General features: G+C 51.6%; 1 protein-coding gene across 1 annotated transcript in view; it reads left to right on the forward strand.

Moving 5' to 3' along the window:
• The first annotated feature begins 22,422 nt into the window (after positions 1 to 22,422).
• The window catches only part of CDH4 (cadherin 4), a 705,615-nt gene continuing 702,133 nt past the window's right edge, over positions 22,423 to 25,904 (forward strand). Inside the window, exons 1-2 of the mRNA XM_054468084.2 lie at positions 22,423 to 22,730; positions 24,991 to 25,102. Coding sequence (XP_054324059.1) covers positions 22,674 to 22,730; positions 24,991 to 25,102 — 169 coding nt within the window. The 5' untranslated portion in view covers positions 22,423 to 22,673. The remainder of the gene's footprint in view (positions 22,731 to 24,990; positions 25,103 to 25,904) is intronic.

A 25,904-nucleotide genomic window follows, 5' to 3' on the forward strand; every position in this document is an offset into this window, starting at 1 on the left:
GTCTGTGATTCTCGCAGTGTCTCTTTTCCCTTGGGAGTGTGTTCCTCCTTCCTCCTTGTTAGCCAGGCCTGGGGAAGGACGGCATCCATCACTGCAGGTCTCATTGCAATGCCCCTGCTGAAACCCCCTGCAGGCGCGGCTGCACCTCAAGCCCGGCGGGGCGAGGACGCTGAGCTGCAGACAGCGCCACCTAGCGTCCGAGAGCCACGGCGCGCCGGCTGTGCGCGGCTCGGCGAGACTGGAATGGAAAAAAATAGGTCTTTGTAAATCCCCACCTCATTTTGTTCCTAGAGCTCTGTGTGTATCTATGTTGGAATTTGCAGGCAGTAGCAAACTATGAATTAAAGAGAATTAATAAATGCATGCCTGTGTATTGATATGTTCAACAGAACCCTATGAAATTAGCATTTAGATATCAAAAAATGGATCAACCTAATATTTGTATAGGGGAACTGGAGAAACAAAGGATATATATATAATCCTTTGATGAGAATATATATATATATTCTCATTCCCGGGAAATTCCGATACTGTGGGAGGTTTTCGTTGTTGTCGCTTGTTTCGTTTTGATTTTTTGAGACGGAGTCTTACTCTGTGGCCCGGGCTGGAGTGCAGTGGCGTGATCTTGGCTCACTGCAACCTCCGCCTCCCGGATTCAAGTGATTCTCCTGCCTCAGCCTCCCGAGTAGCTGGGATTACAGGTGCCCACCACATCTGGCTAATTTTTGTATTTTTAGGAGAGACAGGGTTTCACCATGTTGGCCAGGCTGGTCTTGAACTCCTGACCTCAAGTGATCCGTCTGCTTCCGCCTCTCAAAGTGCTGGGATTACAGACGTGAGTCACCGCATCCAGCCTGATAATGTGTTTAAGAATAAGTAACAGAGTTAAACAATCGGGCTCCTGAACTTCATAATAAAGCTGTTTATTTATTTATTTATTTATTTATTTATTTTTGGTAACATGTTTGTTGTTTTTCATAAATGTCGGACTCCTACTCCCTGTGGCTGCCTCACCTCTGCTTCTCCTTCACTGGCCAGGTGCAGGCACGAGGGAGAAGGATACTCCACGCCCCACGTGGCCCATTGGTTCCCAAGCCATCTGCCGACCTCTTTTCCGGACTCTCTGAAGGAAGACCTTGATTGGCTACTCCTGCCCAATGGGGAGCGCCCCTCCAGGTCACCTGTCGATGCTAGGTCAATCAGCTGAGGCCAGGAAGGGCTGTCGCTCACCTGCTTTTCTCCCTTCCCTCCCTGCCACCAGCCCAGCCCAGGTTGCTGCACTCCCCATTGCCTTGGCGTGGGGTGCTCCGCGCCCTCTCCTCTCAGTGCTATCTCCTTCCGGAAGCCTTTCCAGATCCCGCCACGGAATGTGGGACGTCCCCCCACCCACACAGTCTCTGCCAGGAATTCTGTCTTCTGTCTTAACAGTGTTTGCCCTGCAAGCCGGGCCCCTCTGGCCTGCTATGTCACTGTGCCCCAGGTGTCTAGGCCCACCCACAGTGTTGATAATGAAGATAACTGCTGCAGACAGGGCACTTGTCCTTGTCCCATGTCTGGAGAGCAGCACAGATTTGAACAGACACTTCCCCAGAGAAGATATACAGATGGCAAATACGCACATGCAAAGGCGTTCAGCGCTGTCAGCCACCAGGGAAATGCAAATTAAAGCCACTGGTGAGACACGCTGCATGCCTATTAGAATAAATGGGAAATTTTTTTAAAAAAACAGCTAAAACAAAACAATAAACTGGCAATACCAAGTGCTGAGGAGGATTTGGAGCAACTGGAACTCTCCTGCGTTACTGGTGGGAATGCAAAATGCAGCAGCCACTATGGAAAACAGTCTGGGAGTTTCCTATGAAGCGAAGCCTACAGTTGCCACATGACCCCACAATCCTACTCTTAGGTATTTATCTAACAGAAACAAAATATATGTCTATACAATAGACATGTGTTGATAACAGCCCTTAGTCCTACTTGTAATCACCAAATACTGGCAACAATCCAAGTGTCCCTTAGCAAGAAAAACAATAACAACAACAAACTACTGAAGCATTTAACAACTCTCACAACTGCACACTAAAAGGGTAAAGGGGTAAATTTTACTGACTGTAAGTGATATTTTCATTTTTAAAATGCCTTTTAGGGCTTTTTCTGTATTGGCAAATTCCATGATGCCTGTCTGCCCCAACTGGTAAAACAGCAACAAATTTCTAGAATGTTCTTCTTCCTCTCCCAACCCTGCTCCCATTCCCCATGCTGTGAAGGAGTCTCCATGCCTAGGGTTAGGTTGACCAAATGATGGCTCCCCTGCTTCTGAGCAAGGTGTATCCAAGGTCAAGTCCACAGGCCTGTTTGGAATCTCCACCAGACCCAGCCTCCACACACTTGGCACCTGCTGAGCAAAGGGCATGTTGAGTGTCCACTCTGAGCTCAGCACAGCCCCGGGGGCCTGCAGCTAGGCTGGCAGGAGGATTCCCTAGACAGAGAAGGCAAACTGCATCAACATTCCAGCAACAGACCTCCTGCCTAGTAAAACCACAACAGTGCACAAATAAACATTGCTATACATTCTTGAGAACTTGCTGCCAGCCAGGCAGGGGATAAGCACTGTGGGGAGCCCGTCATCCAATGTTCACCACAGCCCTTATTGTCCCCGTTATGTGGGACAGAAAACTGACACGGGGTTCTCAGTTACTGCTGGAGGGTGACCTACTGACATTCGGGCCTGGGGCTGGCACTGCCAGAGTGAGTGTGTGAGCCCCCAGGCACACTGACAAACCTGCTATGGACTTAATGTATACCCCTGAAATTCATGTGCTTACACCCTAACCCCCAGCATGATGGTATTCAGAGATGGGGGCTTGGGAAGGAAATGAAGGTTAGATGAGGTCATGAGGGTGGGGCCCCCATGATGGGCTCTGTGACCTTAAAAGAAGAGAAAAAGAGACATCTCTGCATGCACACCTATTGAGAAAGGCCATGTGAGGAGGCAGCAAGAAGGCTGCTGTCTGTAAGCCAGGAAGAGAGCCCTCACCTGGAACCATGCTGGCTGGAACCTCAGTCTTGGATTTTTCAGCCTCCAGAACTCTGAGAAATAAGCTTCTGACTTGCATGTATCAAACTCTACTCCTCACCAGCTGCCTGCAAAAGACTTATTATCATTTCTTTTCAAAATGGAGTGATGCCACCTTACCCCTGCACACTTGGCACCTGCCATGTCTCCCTTGGTCCCCGCTCTGGTTCTTAGTCTCACACTGTGGTGGGCTTCATTGAGACACTGAGATTCACTTTCATCCCAAGTGCCCTGCTGGCTTCTGACATCTCCCTTGCTTACTCCGTAAGCCTTCCAGGTGTGTTCAGAGGAGGGTGTGTGGCCCCAAGGCAACTCCTCCACCAAAAAAGGCTAATCTTCAGGAGATCTCTTCAAGGGAGGCTGGGCCTGGGGGTCAGGCAGCAAACCCAGGCTGAACCAGGCTAACAAAGGTTGACCCAGGCCAACTCAAACTACTCCATGTCAGCCCAGGCCCAACCCAAGCTAAACCAGGTCAACAGGGGTCAACCCAGGCCAACTTAAGCTAAACTAGGTCAACAGAAGTCAACCTAAGCCAAAGCAGGTCAACACAAGTCAACCCTGGATAACACAGGCCAATCGAGGCCAAACCATGTTTATCCACCTTTGCTGGGCTTCAGCAGCATTCACCTCGACTAGGTAAATGGGGTAGCTGCATCTCACAGACCTGAGGAAGCCAGAGGTGCAGCCCAGGGCCTTTGAGTACTCTTGAAAGGCATGCTTCTCCCAATTAAACACTGCCCATTAAAGGGTCTAATGGGGATCAGCGTCCAGGAGTTGCCAAAAAGGCCCTGCCAGGCTCACCCCAACAGCCCAGGCTCATACCAACAGCCCATGCACACCCCAACAGCCCAGGCACAACCCAAGAGCCCAGGCTCACTCCAACAGCCCAGGCTCACTCCAACAGCTGGATCATTTGCCAGCACATTGTGCTGCTGGATCATTACGCTGCTAGTGACTTGACATCACTTTCAAAGCACTGCTTAATTTCAATAATTATAAAGCATCCTGGCCTCTGAAAAATAAGTGTGAAGCCTCTCCACATGCAGGCAGAGCCAGGGAGGGGAGCAGTGTCAGAGCTTGGCCTCGCCCTCCTGCACGGCTTCTGTTCTGCCTAATTTGCGTTTGCCCAGAGCGACAGGAAATCCAGAGGCTGCAGATGCGTTACTCACTTGCAACCCCCATCAATCATGATGAGGTTTTACATTATTGGATGTGAGTTTGGGGTGAATTATTCAGGTTTCATATTTTGATGAATGGGGAAAAATGCAACGCAGAACCCTGTGCGTGTGTGAGTGTGTGCATGAAGTGTGTGAGTGTGTGTGCATGAGTGTGCGTGTGAGTGTGCATGTGTGTGTGCACGAGTGTGTGAGTGTGACTGTGTGCGTGTGCATGTGTGTGACTGTGTCTGCAGGAGTGTGAGTGTGCACATGAGTGTGTGAGTGTGTGTGTGTGCATGAGTGTGTCTCTGTGAGTGTGTGCATGAGTGTATGAGTGTGAATGTGTGCATGAGTGTGTGCATGAGTGTGTGCGTGCGTGCATTTCAGGGAAACAAATGTCACTATTAGCAATCTCCACTAATACCATCCTGTGAAGAATTTTCTGCAAATCTCTTGTGCATGGTGCGTAAAGGGGTGGGTGCTCCCCGTGAGAGATGTGGCCCATTTCTCTGAGAGACATTTGCCTTTCCTTAAACAGCAGTAACAGCATCATGATACCCGCTGCTCTAGTTGTGGAACGATTATTTTACAAAGTTTTCAGGGAAAAATCTGTGTGCTGTCATGTATTGTACAAACAAGGGTGTGCCATTCATTCTGTCATGGAAAAATACCTACTATTGCACTGTCTGGGAAACAGGTTTTCAATCATAAACAAGACCTCAGTGCCCCCCAAATCTCATGGTGCTTCCCGGTTGCTATGGACCAACATCGGAGCACCCTTTCTAACTGCCTGATGGAAACGTAAGCAGTGGCTTTGTGGTTATTTTCAGGCAAGAGCTGAGTATCACCAGACTGCTCCATTATCACCTCTGATAAATTGGGAGACTGGCCTGGTGACACTGCGTCTCCACTGTCCCTCCCATCTGTAAATAAGGGGTGACCTCCTTGCTCCGTGACAGCTGACCTTGGCAAGAAGACTGGGCATCTTAGGCCTTCAAAAACACTGTCATGGAGGGATGCGATTTTGTTTCACAACCTTTCCTTCCTCCCAGATTTATGTATTCGCTAATCACCTGTTCAAGACACTTGCCTTTTCTAGCTATTTAGATAGCCTGAGCCTGTGCCTGGGTCAATTGGCTACGCACCGCAGTTGGGGAGAAACGGGCTGCACTTGAAAGCTGATCTCTGGTCTCCAAGCTTAGCTGGCTTTAATGGTGTTATTACTACACCTCCTCCACCTCATATTATTAATTTCATTTATAGCAGAACCAATAACTCATCCATTCAACGCAGTTTGTCATGCATACCTGTAAATAGATTGAAAGTTTGCTGAAGCATGCCGGGTAAACACGACTGCAGCGTCTGCTTGTCTCCTGGAATCGCGCCAAGTTCTTTAGATTCGGGCGATATTTTTTAGAATGCATATGAATTTGTGCTACAAAGGCAACCTTGCCACCTCAGCCCCCACCGCCGTCACCCCTGAAATTCCATTTAGTTTCAATTTTACTGCTCCAGCCCGGCTCTGTTTGAGCTGCACCCTGTGAAGGTGAAATGTCACCGCCATCATTTTTGTATTGATTTAGAAGAGTCGCTTCGGTGTGCACCGGCTCCTGTGGGTTTCTGTTCAGTGACCTGAGCTGAAAGTACTTCGCTCTGTGCAAGGTGAGCAAAGGGAGCTAAGACTACCCCGGAGGAGGAGCCCACGGCAGTGGGGGAAGGGGCCTGCTGGGCACAGGGAGGCAGGGTGAGCTCCCACCCATGCTGCTCCCCCAGGGGGTCTAGAGTCACCAAGAAGCGTTCTTGGTGCAGCCAATGTGAGTAATTAAAGGGGTTCTGCATATTTGGAGCAGAACCTATGCTTAGAACAGAAAATTCCTTTTTATTTTAAGGCTCCATCTAAAGGAAAGTAAAATGGATGCCTAGGAGTATTACAGATATATGTTCCTTTTGACATCAGCTCTATTTCCCAAAGTCACAAATGCCATATGCACACTCAGGAGTTCCCTGCGCTATTAGGGAGGGACCCCAGACCTTGGGCTGAGAGCCACAGATCAGTGTCACTGTCTCATGGATGCAGTGGTTTTGGCCTTCCCAGCATCCACCACCGCCGCCTTCTGGTGACAGACCCCCAACTTTCAGTGGGAGATTTCACCCTCATCAGTGAGATTTGAGTTGACTGACTCCACCCCGGCCTCCAGTTGTGGTCCTGTGGCTGAGACCTGGCCAATCAGAGCATCCAGTCATCCTGGCATAGTGACAGGTTCAGAGAGAGCTACAGAGAGAGCTACCAGGTTAGTCCAGGGTAGCTACCAGGCTCAGAGAGAGCTACCAGGTAAGTCCAATGAGGACTTTTTGCCAAAATAATTAAATATGCTCAGCTCCCTGCTGCTGGGGTCGCTGAGAAGGTAGGGTATAAACTTAGAGCCGCTGGTGGCATTCTTGCTACTAGAAGGAGAAAGCTTCATTCAAAATGAAGCTACTGTGAGCAAATAGAAAAGGAGACAAAGCCCACAGGTCAGGAGAAATTGATTGAGCACCTGGATCCAGCCATGCCTGAATTCAGCCACATCTGTCTCGGCTTTTGAGTTACCTAAGCCAACATATATACTTTTTAAAAAATCATAAGCTAGTGTGAGTTGGGATTCACTCTTTTCTGGCTGGAAAAAAAGATCCTGTTGATACAAAGGACAGCCGAAATACCAAGATCAGGGACCTCGCCCATCCTCCTGACACCTGTCAAGCTTTCCTTACAACCACAAAAGTCCGGTTCTAAATTCCTAGTAGATTTTGGATTCCTCCAAGTGCTGTCCTTTGTAAAAGCAATCTCTCAAGGTATTAGAGTGCAAAGTGATCTGATTATTTGGAGGAAATGTACCTTTTTTTTTTTTTTTGAGACAGAGTCTCCGTCTGTCACCTAGGCTGGAGTGCAGTAGCGCAATCTTGGCTCACCGCAGCCTCTGCCTCCTGGGTTCAAGTGATTCTTCTGCCTCAGCCTCTTGAGTAGCTCAGATTACATTCATGTACCACCATGCCCGGCTAATTTTTGTATTTTTATTAGATGTGGGGTTTTGCCATGTTGGCCAGGCTGGCCTTAAACTCCTGGCCTCAAGTGATCTGCCCACCTCAGCCTCCCAAAGTACTGGGATTACAGGCATGAGCCACCATGCCCGCCAAAATGTACCATTTTAAAATAGAAAGGGAAAGGCTTTTCCTCCAGGAGTTTTCTTTGCACCTGGTGTCACTATCCCTCCAGCGCTTCCAGCCTCCCCCTCCACCCTCTTCTTCCTACTTTGGAGGCAGCTGGCTCTTCCTCCAGCCCACAGATGCGTCTTTACTCCCAGCTCTCCAGCTCATGCCCTTGGATTCAGAGAAGAGGTGGACAGCCAAGCCCTTTGCCCAGGGGCTGCCACTGTCTCCCCTCTATCAGTGGCCTTAGATAATGTGTGTGAATACACATGACTCAAGCTGAACTATTAATTTTACTTTATTTTGCATACCAGAGTGGATGGCATTTTGAACACAACAGGAAAATCTATGTAAATGAATATGCACCATTGTGTAAAATGGCTATGCAAATACATGCCCCTGGAGGTTGCTATGCTGCCATTGAATTTTCCAACATAGGGGGCCTGTGTCCTGACTTTGGTTTAGACCTCAGAAAAACAGAAAATCAGAAAATACTTGGGTTTCTCATTGCAGCAAAGATGCTGACTGTGTTGGTGGCCCCTTGCTTCCCTTTGAATGGAAGCTTTTCTTGCTTCAGAAGATGCTGGGAGGTAAAAAGTGCGATTTCAGTTGTGTGGTTTGAAAACAAGAACTGGATTTTGATTCTACGTAAATGTGGCTAAAACCTTCTGTGTGCCCTCTGCCCAAATGCGCTACTTGGAGTGACTTCCCTCTGCTAATTTTGGACTTGATTTGTTCTTCCTTTTCTAGTTCCTTGAGGTCTAACATTGGGTTGTTGATTTGAGAGTTTCTTCTTTTTTAATGTAGGCATTCATCGCTATAAACCTCCCTCTTAGCACTGCTTTTGCTGTACTCCATAAGTTTTGTTGTGTTGGGTTTTCATTTGTCTCAGGATATTTTCTAATATATCCCCCACCTTGGATTTGTCATTTGGCCCATTGGCTGTTCCAGGGTGGGAGGTTTAATTTCTACATCTCTGTGAGTTTCCCAGTATTCCTTTCACTGTTGATTTCTAGTTTTATTCTATAGTGATTGGCAAAAATACTTGGTGTGATCTCAGTCTTCTTCAGTTACTTAAGACTTGTTTGGTGACATCATCTGTCACCTGTCCTGGAGAATGCTCCCTATGTGCTTGAGGGAGAACGTATCTGCAGCCCCATGTTCACTGCAGTAACATCCACAATAGCCACCATATGGCAAGAGCCTAAATGTCCATCAATGGATGAATGAAGAAAGTGCACTCTATTCATACACTGGAATACTATTCAGCCTGTAAAAAGAAGGAAGTCCTGCTATATGCAACAACATGGATGAACCTGGAGAACATTACACTCATGAAAGAAGGCAGTCACCAAAGGACAAATACCACATGATTCCAGTTATAGGAGGTTCCCAGGGAAGGCAAATTCACAGAGACAAAAAGTATAATGGTGGTTTCCAGGGGCTTGGGAAGGGAAAAATGTGAGCTGCCGTTCAGCGGTACGATGTTCTGGTTACATGGCATGACTAAGATCAAGGATCTGTTGCACAACATTGTATCTACACTAAACAGTGCCGTATCGTTGCGTCTGCGCTGAACAGTGCCGTATCGTTGCGTCTGCGCTGAACAGTGCCGTATCGTTGCGTCTGCGCTGAACAGTGCCGTATCGTTGCGTCTGCGCTGAACAGTGCCGTATCGTTGCGTCTGCGCTGAACAGTGCCGTATCGTTGCGTCTGCGCTGAACAGTGCCGTATCGTTGCGTCTGCGCTGAACAGTGCCGTATCGTTGCGTCTGCGCTGAACAGTGCCGTATCGTTGCGTCTGCGCTGAACAGTGCCGTATCGTTGCGTCTGCGCTGAACAGTGCCGTATCGTTGCGTCTGCGCTGAACAGTGCCGTATCGTTGCGTCTGCGCTGAACAGTGCCGTATCGTTGTGTCTATGCTAAACAGTGCTGTCTTGTACACTGAAAAGTTTAAGAGTGTAAGCTTCCTGTTAAGTGTACTTACCACTAAATAGAAAAAAGTAAATGAACAAATAAATTTGCATTTAGTTTTTAAAAGATTAAGAGAGAGAAGGTGGAGAAGCGAACAAGAGTGAGTTACTGAGCTGTTCCCTGATTGGGCATCTGGGGCTGGGGCGGGGGCCGGTCTCTCAGAACCAGAGAAACACACTCAGAAAAAGGCCTTTCCCTGTTCATTTTGGATAGCACAGTTCTTCCATCCCATCGAATCACTCTGATAACCTGAGAGATTGGTTTTACAAAGGACAGGAGCCTGGGAGGGCACATCAGTCAACTCCAGCCGCTGCTGATTGCCCCCAGGGGATTACCAGTATGCCTCCCCACACACACACACACACACACACACACACTCTCTCTCTCTCTCTCTCAGCTCAGCCTGCACACATCTGAGGAGCCCCTGAAGCCAGAAGACATGGCCAGGACTGAGCGGGGCAGCCAATAGCTTGCGTGGGAGCAGTCCCCAACAGCGGCCCCTGACATCAGTGGTGGACCTAGGCAATGCATCATGGGACACCAACGTATCCACTGTGACACGGAGAAGCCCTCCTTGACCATCCATTCTGAACTGGCCTCTGCATTTTCCCTACCCTTTGGGGACACTGGGGATATGACTTGGCTGGGGGACACTTCAAGAAAGAGCCAGCCTTGGGGCCACCACATTCACTGGCCTGGAATTGAACACTGTGGATCTGGGATTGCCTTTAGCAAACCACCCATCCTACATTTCATTTGCAAGATGAGCTTAGAGAGGAGAACAAATTGGGCAGAACCTGCTGCCTCCTGCTCCTGGGATAAGTTGCCCCCACTGAGTAAAGTTTGGAAAGTCTATTCCTTCCTCGGCTGTATGTTCTTGCTCATTCTGTCCTTGCTTTGTGGGTTTTCCATGTGTAATGAGGTAGGGAGAACAAGCTCCGTGGATGCTGCCCCTCCAATGCAGCTGCCACACAATGGTGGCCCTGGAGCCAGCATCGTGATGTCAGCCTCCAATTGTCAGGGGAAGCAGAAAGCTTTAGAATTACAGGAGCCTCATCCCTGGCTTGGTTCCTACACTGATTCTCTTAGAGCCAATATATCTTTCTCTTAGGGCACTGTGTCTGATTCTGGGAGCAATAAGAGGCAACGTTCTCTGCTTTCCTTTGCTTGATTACTACACACTCAACTCACACACAGCCCACCTCCTGAGCAACTCTCCAAGCTCATTTGAGGCAGCTCAGTCTTTAAGAAAACAACAGGGCAGATTCCCAAGGAAAGACATGTAACCCATATTTTAGCCTCTTGAAAGGCATCGTTTCACTCCTTTTTAAAAAATCCTTTCCCTTCGCTCCTCTTCCCCTTCCCCTACCCCATCCTTCTGTGGTTGAAAACCTGAGATACATGATTCCTGTCTTGTTTCTCTCCTGCAAACAAGAGTGTGAGCAGGGTAATGCATTCCATATGTGAAGGGCAGGTGTGGAGAGGGTGTGCAGGCAGCGTCAGCGCCTCCCGGGAATGGGCTACTTCCTTCCAGCTGTGTGAGCGAAGAAAAACCTCATTACAGACATGGTTGGTATTTCTAGGGTCTGAGTTCTGTGTCTGAGGCTGAATCAACTAGAGGTTGAGCCCATTGGCTGTTCTCTGTGGGCACAGGGAAGCATGGGGAACTTCGGCCACCCCATAGCCTCAAACAGCTGCCCAGGGCAGCCTCTGAGCTCCCTGGCATCAACAGCATGGTGGAAGCGAGAGTGGGCTTTCTTCCCATGTCTCACCCACCAGGGGTTAATTGGAAGTGAGAGTGGGCTTTCTTCAACCACCAGTGGTTAAGTGAGCAGGCTTTGGATACAAGAGTATGGGTCTGAGTCAACTGTGCCTCTTAAGTAGAACAGTGTTAAAGCTGGTTATCTACTGTTGTGCAGTGAATCATGCCATAACCTAGTAGCTTAAAACAAACATCTTGGATTGTATCTCGCAATTCTGTGGGTCAGGAATTAAGACAGGGCTCAGCCAGATGGTTCATCTGTTCCAGGTGATGTGAATGGGGCTCATTTTGTGGTGCTCAGCCAAGGAATGATCTGGCCTAGCGGCTCTGGAGAACTTCAGGCTCATGCCTGGTACCTTGGCAAGGACAGCTGGAGGTGACCTACACATGGCCTCTGCAGCACAGTGGTCTCAGGGTCCTTAGACCTCTTATACAGCAGCTCAGCGTCCCAGACAAAATGGCCCAAGAGGTCCCAGCGCGAGCTGCATAGCTTCTCATGATCTAGTCTTGAAGATCTAGCAGTTTGATTGCATTGTATCCAGTGAACAAGCTGCTAAGTCTGGTCCAGATTTCAGAAAGGGGACTCCATCCTCCTGTATCACTGATACGAGCCACAAAGAACACCAGCACCTTCAGTCTACCACAGCAGAGCTACTTCCTCTCTGTTAAGTCTTGTTTCTCCCTCAGAGATTGGGAGCAAGAATGAAATGAGAGACTGTGCTTAAAGTACTCAGTCTGCAGCATTTGAATAGGGTAGGAAGATGGCCCTTCTTTTCGTTGATGCAGAAAGATTGGAAATTTCCTGGGTATGGAGCTTCTCAGCAACCTCAGACCAAGAGTCCAAGACCAAGAGTCCAAGTCACCCACCTAGGACTTGACTCTTCCTCCAGCTGTGAGAGAGAGCTCCCATACTTTAACGATATTCCTCCAAACAATGAATTTCAAGTGCAATAAATTGGATCTTTCATAGAGAAGACAATGACACACTCACTAAAGATCATTATCTCTTAAAAGCAATGACTGTTGGTTGAGAATGTGCCTTTCCCAGCAATAATTTATAAATGAAAGGCAAATCATAATAGTCTTTGAGATTCCCCAAAGAAGGAGACTATTTATAAATGCAGAGTGCTTCAGACTTGCCAATTCTCCATGCTTGTTCCCCATGCATGTTCCTAAGTGGGAGAGAGCAGGGCAATGTTGTTAACTGACATCTAAAATATTGTACTGTGAGAGGTGCTCACAGGACTCCATGGGACACCATGCATGCTACCTGCAGGCTGCAGGGGACAGCACAGTGATGAGGGTGAGGCAGGATAGGATAGGAGAGCTCCTAAATTGGGGCTTAGCCTGGGAGGGTTCTTGGCTTAGCCTAGGAAATAATTTAAGGGTGAGCTGGTGGTGTTAGACAGCAGCGTTTATTGAAGTGGCCATACACAGCAGCAGCAGAGGGACCCCTCCTTGTGAGGTAGGGCTCCCCCATAGGCAGTGAGCCCAGAGCAGCAGTTCAGAGATGGTGCTACCCTCATATTTATAGCTGCTTTTAAGTTACATGCAAATTAAGGGGCAGATTTCTAGAAATAGGGTGGTAACTTCCAAGTGGTCAGGTCATTGCTATGGAAATGGCAACCTGGGTGTTGCCATGGTGATGGTAAACTGGCATGGCACACTGGTGGGCGTGTCTTATGGAAAGCTGTTTCCACCCCATCCCTGTTTTAGCTAGTCCTCAGTTTGGTCCAGTGTCTGAGCCCAGCCCCTGGAATTGAGTCCCACCTCCTACCTCAAGGGGACAGGGCAGGAGTTGCACAGTCACTCAGCCCATCCCAGGAGTTTCACAGTCACTCAGCCCATCCCCCAAGCTCACAGTCAAAGCTGGGGCAGAGTAACCAAATCCTTCTGGCCAGGCAGGAGGCAGAGGCTCGCTGTTGAAATGATAAGTGGGGCTGGCCATGTACGGAAGGCAAGAAACCATTAGCTTATCTGAAATTCATTTAGGGGGAAGGTGGACAAGAAAGTGCCTCAGTCTCCACTATTCAAAACCCAGGGAGCTTGAAAGCAAGTGGTACATCCTGAAACTGGTGAATGGGTACATCCTTAAACTAGTGAATGGGTACGTCCTTAAACTTGTGAATGGGTACGTCCTTAAACTGGTGAATGGGTACGCATTAAACTGGTGAATGGGTACGTCCTTAAACTGGTGAATGGGTACGTCCTTAAACTGGTGAATGGGGACGTCCTTAAACTGGTGAATGGGGACGCCCTTAAACTGGTGAATGGGTACGTCCTTAAACTGGTGAGTGGGTATGTCCTTAAACTGGTGAATGGGTAAACAAATCGTGGGGCATCCATGCAGTGGGATATTATTCAGTGATAAAAATGAACTGTTGCTCCAGGAAAAGACACAGAGGAAACTCAAAATGCACATTGCTAAGTGAAAGAAGCCAGTCTGAAAAAGGCTGCATGCTGTGTGATTCCAACTCCATGACATTCTGAAAAAGGCAAAGCTATGGAGACAGTGAAGAGTGCTTGCCAGAGGTTTGGGGGAGAAAGAAATTAATAAGTGAAACACAGAGTATTGTTTTATTTTATTTTTTTAGAGACAGGGTCTTGCTCTGTTGCCCAGGCTAGAGTGCAGCGGCACAATCCTAGGTCATTGCAGTCTTGACCTCCCAGGTCAAGTGATCCTACTGCCTCAGCCTCCTGAGTAGCTGAACTACAGGTGTGTGCCACCACACCTGTCTAATTCTTAATTTTTTTTTTAGAGAGGAAGTCTGACTACATTGTCCAGGCTGGAGGATGTTTAAGGCAGTGAAGCTATTCTTTATTATATTGTATTACTGGATAAATTTCACAAAACCCATACAATCCTATGACACAAAAAGTGAGCCCCAATGTGAAGTGTGGACCTCAGTGAATGATAGTGTATCAATACCAGTTTGTCGATTGTAGCAAATGCAAGATGTTAACAAGAAAGTTGTGCACCTGTGTCTGGAGGGGAAATGGTGTCTGGGAATGCTCCATACATTCTGCTAAATTTTTCTGTAAACCTAAAACTGCTCTGAAATATAAAGTCCATTAATATTTTTTAGAGTGGTAGTGGAGAGGATGCAGGACGTGTACTATTCATAGTCTTCTATGAAGAGCAGACTGCAGACTTGGTGGAGTTTGGAGGAAAGCAAAGGAGGCCCAGCCTGAAGCAGCTGCTTCCACCTGGAACAGCAGACGAATAATCCACCGTGGCCCCTAGAACCCTGAACGCTGGGGTTCTGGGACTAGGATGGCCCTGTTTCTAATCTCAGAACCGACAGTGTTTGTGTTTTCACACCTATAAATTGAGGCTGATATTGCCAAGTCCCACTCCGGCAGCGGGAGGATGAGCTGAGATGTTAGGTGTGAACGTGTGAGGTACCCCCAGGATTCGTGCCTCTCTGAGCCAGTCCACCTGGCATCTTTGTTCCAGGCCTAACTTCCCCACTGGACTGTGAGGTCTGAGGGCCAGCAACCGTGTCTCTTGTATCCCCAGTTGCCTCTGTGAAACATAACACAGCCCCTGTGCATAGTTGGAGCGCTGAATTAATCAATGAATTTGGAGGATTCAACAGGGATGGGACAAGAGACTTTGAATCCTTCATATAGGACTAGGCCGAGCTCAGTTCCTCTGAGCCTGACATCTGTGCTGTTCTCACTTATCCATGCACATGAACCCAAGTATGCTAAACAAAGGCACCGATTGCCGCTGGACCAAACAGGCTTTCCTCATCCTTGACTGACGGCGCTGGGCCTCTGTGGTCCTGGGAGAACCCTATGTCATCTCTGGAGAACACCCACTGTCCTTCTCAATCAGCCATCCAGTTTTCTCTCTTCTTTATCCTTCGTCATAGAATTCTCCAGAAGAAACCAGTCTTGAGACAGCAAAGTGTTGCCTGAATGTCAGAGATGCTTTTCATTCTCACGCGATGTGTCCAAGCCACACAGCTGAAGGCTGTGTGCAGATCTCGGCCTTCTGCTAGGGTCCCTCCACGCAGCCCCTTGCACCTCTTCCTTCTGCAGCTGTTGGGGGCAGAGAAGGGAACTTGCATCCTCCCAATCCATCCTGGTGGTGTTAGCAGCGTTATATGCCCCAACCCCCAACAGCACTAATTCGTCTGCACTCATGGCCTCTTCTGCGTGCAGCTGGCCATCCGGACCTAGTCCACTGGGAGGAATCTTGTTCCTGGGGTTAGTTTCCCTCATGTGGCTTGAGCACTGAGTTGCCTGTTGAGTTACCCAGATGATCATGTCAGTATCACCCCACCTTCTTCCTTAGGGCCTCCTTTCTGCCTCCCATGTGGTGTTTGATCACTTGGAGGCCCCTCCTGGCTGTCCTGAGACTCCCACGGCCACAAGCCCTTCCCCGGGAAGGGGACATCCAGCCTCCTCTGCACCCCTGCCTCACTTCCCCCATCACATCAGGCATTCACGTGCCAACCCAAGGTGGCACCTTACTAGAAAACTATCAAAACTTAAGTCTCAGGAAGGTGTTGGAGCGGAAACATTTGGAAGCGACTGTGTGCCTTCCCCAGAAGACTAAATACTGATGTGCATTCTGAGTCACCTGGGGATATGTCAAGAATAGTGTCACTCAGGCCCTGATGATGTTTGCTGAACCTGAATCTACAGAGCCAGGCAGGGGTCCATGCAATCAGATTTTTAAGGCGCTTGTCAGGCGGTCCCACTGTCAGTTAGTTCCCCTTCTCCCAGGAAGTGGCTCTCCAGTGGGGCATGTGTGTCTGAGAAGGCGGCATCTTCCACTGGCCTCTCCAGTTTCTTCTCCATTAGAGCTCCAACTGCAGAGCCAGAAAGTAGAGCACCTAGGCTTGCTGGAAGTTTGCTTCCTGAGGACACATGCTCAGCAGGGAGCCCCCATGCACTACCTGAGCAGAAGGCAATGGCCTGGGCACTTCCATCCCACTCGCCGGGGATCCCAGCCACCTCTCACAGCCTAGGACTTGTGTTCTGCAAAAAGTGATCAGCTGTAATCCCAAAATTTGATAACAAAACCCAGTGAAAGGTAACTTGAAAGGAGCCACCCAGCCTCTCTGTAGGTGAGAGCCATTTCCCCCAGGCCCTCATTACCCAGCAGACAGCCTCACACTCCAGGCGGATACGTTAGCACCAAAGACCTACTCTCCACCTTCTTCCCCTCTACTTGGTCTCTGGTATTTTATGGCCACTGACCTATGACTCCTTCTCCCAGCATCTCCCTTGTTTTCTGCCTCCTTTTAAATCCAATGTTATCTATTTTACTGTTTAATTTGATTTCCTCTCCTAGGACATTGGTTTTTATCATCTTCCTCGCACTCCCCCGACCCTTGCCTCTGGAATCCCAGGCAGATGTTGCATTCACAGGGACCCACTCTTGCAAGCCCTGCCCTGTTCCTTTTCGTTCCTACTTCCTTGTGGGGCAGCGGCTTGGGCAGGTGCAGCATCACGGGACCACTCCCCACTCCTGCAAAGCCAAGTCCTGGGAAACTCCTCTCCTCTCCCAGCTTTTGCAATCCTGTATTCGGATTTCTCTATTTGGGTATTTGCTGAGCCCCTGCAGGCCAGATGCTGTCCCAGGTGCTAGGGACAGAACATTGTGCAGGTAGGAGTGCCCCTGCCCTTTGGAAATATTCAAGAAGCTCAGAACCAGAGCAAGAGGGGCAAGCAGCTGTTGCTACCTAGCAGCCTTGCCGGGGGTCCCGCAGGCCTCTCTGAGCAGAAGCCTGTGTGCTGAGCAGCCATCAGCAATCAGGGCATCTGGGGCCGAATGTTCCAAATGGCAAGTTCAGAGACCCAGATGCAGGAATCAGCTAGGGAGAAGTGAGAGGCCATTGGTTGGGAGTGGGGTGCAGTGTGGGGACACCGGACTGAGGACTCAGGCAGAGGCCAGAGGGTTTAGGACCTGTGGGCTGTTATTGAGTGTCTACAGGAGGACCCCTGAGGGCTTTAAGCCAGGACCTGGATGTAACAGTCTTGATTCAGTCTTCAGTGGGTCCCTCTGGGGCCTGGTTTGCAGAGAGAACCCAGTGAGGAGGAGACTGACAGAGATCCAGGTGAGCAATGATGGAGCTCCAATTTTCAGCTGGAGGGAAGTGGATGGACTTGGGATATGCTTTGGGATAAGAATCAACCATAAAAGGAAAAAGAGATAAAAATTAAAGTAAAAGAAAAACATTCAATTCTCTGCTCCACCTTAATGGTACCAGGATACGGGGCAGGTGAATGCATTAAGTCCCAGATGTGAAGGGCACAGCCCATCCCATGCTGGGGGGTGTCCCAGGGAGCAGGTGCAGAGGATGGGGCCAGGCTGAGGGAACCGGGGCCCACGTCCCCCGTGGGACATGGGAGTGTAACAAGGTACACTGTGTCTCACACTGACACTATTAGTCCACCCATGTCAGCGGCTCCCGCTCCAGCAGAGGTTACCCGGACCTCCTTTCTCCTCTGTCAAGCTGCTTCTATAAACCAGCGACGAGGCAGACAGGATGCGAGGTGGAGCCAGGTTCTATAAACCAGCCAGCGACAAGGCAGACAGGATGCGAGGTGGAGCCAGGTTCTATAAACCAGCCAGCGACAAGGCAGACAGGATGCGAGGTGGAGCCAGGGCCCTGTCGTTGGCGTCCCTGTGACACATGTGTCTCTGCTCCCACCTCTGGTGTTCCCCCCTTTTTAACAGCAGACAAGAAACAAACAAGCAAAGCAACAACTTGGAACAAACAAAAACCCTGGGATCTCAAAACGGCCCCTCCCCATCTTCTGTTGCCAGGACGCATCTCCTTTCTCCAGCAGATCCGATACCTTTGATCGTTGCATGGTTTGACGGTTTCGTTCTGAATTTTTTTTCCCCTTGTGAATTGCATCTCCTGCTCCATAGAAATTTCCAAAGATTCAAAGACCCCCAAGTCCCAGGGGAGTGAGTGAAGCAGCCTCATCTGGTTCTTCCTCAGAACCCAGCGTGCATGGTGTGCTTCTTTGGAGCACAGTCATGACTAAGGCTGTAAGTCTGAGCTCAGCCAGCCCTGGGTTCCAGGTCAAGCTCCTCCTCTCTTTTCATGCCTCAGTGTCTTCATCTGTATAATGGGGGAGTGCAGGAAGTACCCCAGGGTACAATGCAGCCAGTGGGGGTCATCGTTGGTATCATTACTTTATGGGTCCACCCCCTGGGGGCCCCTAGAGGGTTAGAGCCTGGGCCACATGCGGAGAGGGGAACACCCTGTTCCCCCACCCTCAAGGTTCTCGGAGTGGCCAGAGGGCGGACACACAGAAAGGAGCTCCACCACACTGTGAGGAGAGAGGTGTCCACCAAGCCCTGCAGCAGCTAAAGCCAACACAGTGCTCCGAGAGGAAGGAGCTCCGGAGGGAACAGCAGAGGCACAGGCACAGAGCCTGGATGGGGGTGTGTGCTTCTAGATGGACTAGAGGGTCAGGCTTCTGCTGGTGGTGAGTGGGCCAGGCTGAGCCTGAGACTGGAAAAGGAAAGAAGACTGCCCTAGGTTGGAAGGGGACATTTGCATCTTTCTCCCTGGGATTTCTGCTTCCAAGGGATGCACCTCACAGCCATGCCCCTAGGTCCTAAGTCACACTGCCTGGAGTAGAATCTCAGCCCACCCCGTGCCGGCGGGTGACCCAGGCCAGGCTGCTCACATACCCAAGTCTGTCCTGTCTGTGGACCATGGGCATCACCACCTCCGTCCTATGTGAGGATCGCATGGGATCATGACTGAAAACCTTCGACACAGTACCTGCCACACAGTACATAGGGATCCCTGTTCATGGAGAAAGATAGATTTTGAAAAACCTACAACAATAACTCTATTCCTTTCTTTATTCCCAGTGTAGCTTCACCTCGGCGGGTGAGCGTTATTGGAATGGAAGGCAGGGAGCGATTCGTACTGGTCTCTCTGCTGCCTGCTCGCCTCTCTCAATCTCTCCTTTGCTTTTTGCTTTAAGATCGCTCTTCTCTATTGCATGCAGGGAGTTTTCTTGAGCTGGGTAGCAGGCTGATTTCATTCATTTCTACAGTGCCTTGAATATCTTCAATCGCCCACAAAGACAATGTTTTATTCTACGAACACACCTTTTGCTAACATCTCACTGCTTTCTGTACAAAACAGCTTTTTTGTCTAACATTGAAGTGTCTACAATAATAACTATCAATAGGGAAGGAAACAAATTAACATCCAACGAATATAGGGAAATGTGGCCCTGATACAAGCACTTGGTTTTTGCTTCTAAAGATGAACCCCTTCCCAGACTCACCTCATGGAGAAGGAGACAGAGAAGAGAAGTCTATCAAGCTTAGCAAACATCTGTAGTCCAATTACAGTCAACAGTTTACAGGTGTTGAGAGCAAACACTCACTTATACACTACCTCCCAAATGCATTCTCTTAATCTCTCTTAGAAACAAATGCACACATTTTTCTAGGGCTCTTTATCCAAAAGCGCAGAGAGACTAGCTCCTCCTCCAGGCCAGCTGTGGTCTTCCCCACACTGGGGGGAGCAATGGCAGGCCACAGCCCCACTGACCAGTGTGCCAAACACTGTGCCAGGGTTTCCCCAGCTACCCCAGGCAGAGGCCCAGGCTCCACCCCTGGAGGTCCAGGTTCTGGAAATCCAGGGTGGGGCATAGGAGAGAGCATTTTTCTGATGCTTCCAGCTGCTGCTTTGTTACGTGGGACATACTGTCTGTGGGACAGGCCATGATTCTCAAATGCTAGTGGCATGAGCATGGACTGGAGAGACTGTTACAAGGTCAGCTTCCAGGCCCCACTCCCAAAAGCTCCAAGTCCGTGGATTTCAGGTGGAGCCTAGGAACCGGCATTTTTCATGAGTTTCTTTGTGATTTTGATGCAAATGATTGCAGACCAGAGGTGGGCGTGGCGGGGAATCCCATCAACATTCAGAATCAATGTAGCAGGTCTGGGGTAAGGCCTGAGTTTCTGCATTTTTAACAAGCTCCTGGGGGTTCTTGATGCTGCTGGTCTGGGGACCACATTCGGAGTGACAGGCTGAAGACCATTCTTTGGAGCCACTGCTTTGTATTTTAGGTCATATTTTTCTTTTCTGTCTCAGCAATCTTTGCTGCTGCATTCAGAGTAAGTCTGATAAACCAATGCTCTCTACTGGACTCCTATCAGTTACTGCAGTGTTTCTGAAACTATGTATTTCTGAAAATGCGAGTTCCCGTAAGACATTACAGCTGTGTAAGAAGGTTCCTTTGAACAAAGTTGGGGCCATGCTGCGTGCGCCAGGGTCCCAGCTCTGGGTGAGAATGCTGGCACTGCAGCTTTCCCCGTGCCTGCCCTCTGCACCCTCCTCTGCCTGACTGCATAGTGGAGTTAGGAGGACTCCAAGAGCAACTTTACATAAAGCTCCTACACATGTACCTGGCACATAGCTAGCACCTTGTAAGGACAGGCTATTGTCAAGCTCTACCCTTTCTGGAAAGCATGCTGCAGTAGACTCAAGATTCATTCAGTAGTAGAGGGAGATGTGCTTAACACAGTGTTTGGAGTTCAGGACCCACCTGTTCCTGGACCCCAGTCTCCCTGCCACACACTCACACCTTTTCTTTTTCAAATTGGTGCGCTCCTCAGCGCTTCAACAGTTTCGCAGAGCACATTGGAGCAAATGTGGGGGTCTGTGATGCCTCTCCAAAGAAATAACTCGCATAATGCTCAGGCCTCCTGCAGACAAAGGTGTATCCCCAGGGACGGATATATTAAGAAAATAGACCAGGGACACAAGACAAGAGAGCTGTCTTGGTGTCTAAAGCAGTCTTGGACAGCTTCTGATGTCGCTTGAGCAGTGGTAAAGCACCTTGAATAAGGAGGAAAGCAGAGGGGGCGTCTTCCAAAAGGACGGGCACGTGGCCGAGGAATGGAATCCTCTGCCCATGAAGATTTTGGATGGGTCTGTTCATGAAACCTCACTGGCTATGCAGGACCTTCGAGTGAGTCTAAACGTCCAGCCATGTCAACTGGTAACCTCTCCTTCTTCGGCTAGGTGGGGAGTGGGACAAGGACATAACTGATAGGAGTCCAGGCTGGGGCAGATTTTGTCTCCTGACTAGGTCCATAGTTACAGTTGCAAAACCGAATCTCGCCTTGTGCTCTCGGATGTAGTGCTTACTCTGGTCCTTTGGGGTTATCTAAAATCTGGTTTCCTTAAGTGTAAGGCGGAGCTCTAACCAGAAGACCACCCTGCCCCCAAGGGTGGGGGTTCTGGGAGGGAGAGAAGGAAGCGGCTGCCATGTAGCTTTCTCTACTGGCTTGCCCAAGGGACTCTGATCTTGGAGCTCAACAGTGTCACTCAATCTTCCACCCTCTCCTTTGCAACCTATTTCTTAAACCAGAACTAATGTATTCTGGACACAGAGTCCCTGAAACCCCAGACAAAGAAAATTCGATGTATCTGAACAAACAAAACCGCGTTTCTTTAAATCTCCAAGCCAAAAGGAAAAGTGCAGAAACATTTACTCACTGTCCAAGCTGTACATATATTTTACCTGATAACCCTTAAAGAAGTGCCCCCCAGTTCAGCCATCACCCATGCAGGGCAAAGGGAGCTGGCGCCCGCCCAGCCTGTCGGCGCAGACACTCCTGACAGCTCCTGTCTGGGCACTTCTTTCTAATTTCTTTCTTGGCTTCTGAGGCCTAACAGGGTGTTTTGATGCACACACAGGAATTACTACCGTCCCCAATCCTAGGGCACATCCCTAGCCCAGACCAAGGCTTTGAGTTTTCCTAGGAGCGGGAGGGTCTGCAAAGCCCCACAGGCTGAAATCTCAGCGTGGCCCTCTGCTCATCTGCTCCAGGTGGAAACCCTCACCCCTGAGCTGCCTGACCTGGGTTCAAGCCCGGGTCAGGGGAGTTAGCAAGGAGACACTTGAAAAATAAAGGACAGAATGGAAGTGCACACTCCCACCGCGGGCCCGGGCGGGAAGTCGGACTAAGACCACCACGGGACCGCCCCATCCAGAAGGGGTGCCCAGGGTGTGGGGACGGAAACCCTAGCGCTGTCTCCACACCCGCGCCTTTTTCCCCTGGAAAACGAGCGTCCTTGGCCTCTTCGGTCGCAACCGGGCGGCTCCAGACGTCCAGGAGGGCCGAGGCTGGGCTGGTGCGGCGCGGGCGCGGGCGCTGCGCCTTTAAGGCCCGCGTCGGCGGAGCGAGCGCAGGGGCCGGGCGGCGGGGCGGGGCCTCGGCGGGGCGGCCGCGGCTTCACCTGCAGCTCCGAGCGCGCGGAACAGAGGCGCGGGCGGCTGCGAGGCCGGCGGACGCACCGGCCCGAGGGAACGCGCCGCCGGCCGCACTTGGCCTGGCTCCCGGAGCCGGGGCGGCGAGCGCGGCGGGCGCAGCGGGGCTGGAGGCTCCGGGCAGGCGCGGGGGAGCGGCGGCGGCGGCGATCGGAGCGGCGGCGGTGGTCTCGGCGGCGGCGGTGGCGGCGGAAGGGAGCGGGCTCCCGGTGCCGGGCACCGGGCGGGCGGCGGGGAAGATGACCGCGGGCGCCGGCGTGCTCCTCCTGCTGCTCTCGCTCTCCGGCGCGCTCCGGGTAAGTTGCCGCCTCCCGCCCCCGCCGTTCGGAAGCCCCGGGCAGCGCGAGGTCGTCCCCGAATCCCGCGGGGCGCGCACACACCCGGCGGGGCTCTCCCGGGCTCCCCCGCCGCGCTCCCCGCTGCATCCAGCCCGGCGCCCGCGCTCGGCGAAGCTGCCTGCGGTCGGCAGGAGCGGGAAGCCGCCTGGGCAGCGGGGAGCGGCAGAGCAGGGTGGGAGTGGGGCTCGGTGGAGGACCCGGGGAGGTCCGCCTGCACCGGACCCGCGGAGCCTCCCTCGGCCGCCCAAAGCCCGTAGCCGCTACCCGGAGCTCGGGTTGCCTGCATGGGGCAGGCTTCCCACTGGCGGAGCCGGCGCGCCCTCCATCGCCCGGGAGCCGCGCGCCGCGGGAGTTGCCGAGCCCAGCCCCGGCCGTGGCTGAAGGCGTGGGGCGCCCGGCGGCTGCAGGCCAGGGATCCGGGAGTGCGGGGCGCCTGCCCGACCTCTCCTGCCCAAGGCCTGGGGGTCCGTCTAGCAGCGCTGCTCAGTTCTGTGGGTGCCGGCAGGACCCGCGTTGCGGGTGGGCGGCGGGGTAGGACTGCGGGGCACTCTCACCCCCGAGCCCTCGGCGGGGCTGGAGCCCGCGTGTCTGGCGGGGCCCCGGGGGCTAGGAGCGGGGCCAGGCTTGGGCCGGGAAGCCGGACGCCAGGCGGGCGCGGCGCGGGAGGGCGCCCCGGGAGGGCGAGCGAGTCTCCCGCTGCCTCTGCAGAGCCCCGCGGGCCGGATCGCCGGCTTTGCTCTGCGCCTGGCGAGGTGCGCGGCCCGCGGGGGCAGAGTGCGCGGCGGCTCCGGGGGCGCCCCTGGGCGGAGGCGGAGGGGCGGCGGGAGTTGCAGGAACCCCCTCTCGTGGCCGATCGGCCTCGCTGCCTTCTCCCGAGCAGCGCTGTTGTAACCTCGGAAATAAACAAGTGCCAGCGGCGGGAGGCCAGCTCCGAGGCCGCGGGGCGCGGGGGGATGCGCTAGGCACACGCTTCGGGCGGGCGGAAACTTTCCTGGACGAGTTGAGCCTCCCACCGGGCTGCGGGTGCGATTTGGAGCTTCGTGGCCGATGAAGAAAGCCGCGCTTTAGAGCTTTTCGTAAGGAATGACCCTGCGTCCCGCTCTCCTCGCTCGGTGCTGGGGGCAGAGGGGCGCCCTCCGCGGTGCCGGCGTCGGGAAGCCTGGAGCTCCGGGCTGGGGGCGGCCTCCGGAGTCGAAGCATGGGCGGGCGACGGCAGCGCGCGGAGCTGGAGGAGGCGGCGGGCGGGAGGCGCCACTGCCCGGTGCGGGCTGCGCCTGAAGCTTCCTGCGCTCGCCGGGGAGCCAAGCACCGCTGTGCTCGTGCTCCTGCAGCGGGGCTGGCTTCCCGCTTGCACACACTACCTCTCCCTCCACCACCTCCTCCTGCCTGTCACGCCCCCTCCTAGAAGCTTGGTCAGAGGGCCCTGTCATCCACCCCATCCTTCCCTGGCCGTGTGCCATGGGCTCTAGACTTCCCCACTGAACAGGAAAGGCGAGCGAGCTCCGGGGGACAGGAGGAGACCCCCTTTCTGGTCAGTTAGGGGTGCTGTCTCCCTGCCTGGGCTGGAGATGGGGGCTCTGAGGGTGAAAATGTGGGCTGAAGACTAGAAGGTGGAAGCGCCCCCACTGCCTCCTCACCCCAGCCTCCGGCAGCCTCCCGCAGAGCTGCCTTCTTCGACCGGCTCTGGACCTAGTCCTAGAGAATCTTCTTTCTTTCTCTCCTCATTCTCCTCCCTGCCGGTGACCTGGAGAGGAGACAAGAAGCTGCCGCCTCCGCCTTACCAAGAGCGCAGAGCAGTGGGCCCAAAGCGCGAATGGTCTGAGCAGAGCCGCCCACACTTTGGCCTCCCTGCCCTTAGTAGCTTCGGGAGCAGCGGCGGAAGTCTTCTGTCTCTGCCTTATGGACATTTCTTAGGCATCTCCTCTGCCAATAAGGCCGTGGCCGGCCTGGCTTCCCCAACAGTCCGTCCTTCATTCCCTACCTGCTGTGTGTGGGGCTGGGGAAGGATGCTCCGGGTCTGCAGCCTGGAGAGTGCTCCCTAAAGTCCCCAGAGAGCAGAGGAGCAGACGGGGATATCGCGTCTGGGTGAAGACTGTGGCCTGCCAGCCTTTCTCTCTTAGCCAGAGACCTTTTGCACCGCAGGCCCTGGATAAATGTTGGTTGGATTAAATTTCTGTGAACTTATTATTGTTTTACTTTCTCCCCTTTGTGTTCTCAGGCCCATAATGAGGATCTTACAACCAGAGAGACCTGCAAGGCTGGGTTCTCTGAAGATGATTACACGGCATTAATCTCCCAAAATATTCTAGAAGGGGAGAAGCTACTTCAAGGTAAGGCGGGGTGTGGAGGGGTGGGAGTGAATTGTTGCCATGCTTTTCCTTGGGGAAACACGTAGATGGGAGAGGCAAGGCTTGCCTCATCTTTGTGCTCTCTGTGAGATGATGGTGGTGAAGTCCACGAGGTGCAAATTGGTTGACCTGAAAGGTGTTTTGCATAACAGGTGAATGATTCAGAATCCCTGTCATTTTTGAGTGAAGTGAATCATTTCCTGGGCAGCAAACTAATTCAGATGTAACATCACCCAAATAGTGTGCAGAGAGAGACCTTCTTACCAAGTATTTTTATGCATGAAGTTCTGGATACTTAAATTATCCCTGCTTTGTAATGTATGATAAAGCAGACGATGTTGTTGGAAATGCGGTAAATAAGCCCACAGACGGTCTGTTCACAAATGTGGCATTCATTTTCATTACTGCCCCACTGACAACACGAAAACACACACGCAGGAGGGAACTACCAATTAGCTTTATCGTAATTGCAGGATTATATCCACACTTGTGATGGGAAAGTCAGAGACAGCTTCAAAACTCAGATGACAGTAGATCATCCTGCTTATTGGTCTGTTTCCCTTTCAAGACAAACTAATTAGACTTCATGTTTGCATGGGACGGGACATAAATCAGTTCTGTGCCGTGAGCACCTTGGCTGTGAGCCTTTCCTCTCTGCATCAGTTTCCTGGAAGTGGCAGCCTTTGAGTTGATTTCAAAGTGATAGAGGAAGAGGACTTTTGATAAAGTATCGAAGCTAAATTTCCACATTCAGGACTGTTGACTGCCCTACCGGTTTTGTGTC

This window comes from Pongo pygmaeus, chromosome 21 (genome assembly GCF_028885625.2).
Source record: "Pongo pygmaeus isolate AG05252 chromosome 21, NHGRI_mPonPyg2-v2.0_pri, whole genome shotgun sequence".
Classification (NCBI taxonomy): Eukaryota; Metazoa; Chordata; class Mammalia; order Primates; family Hominidae; genus Pongo; species Pongo pygmaeus.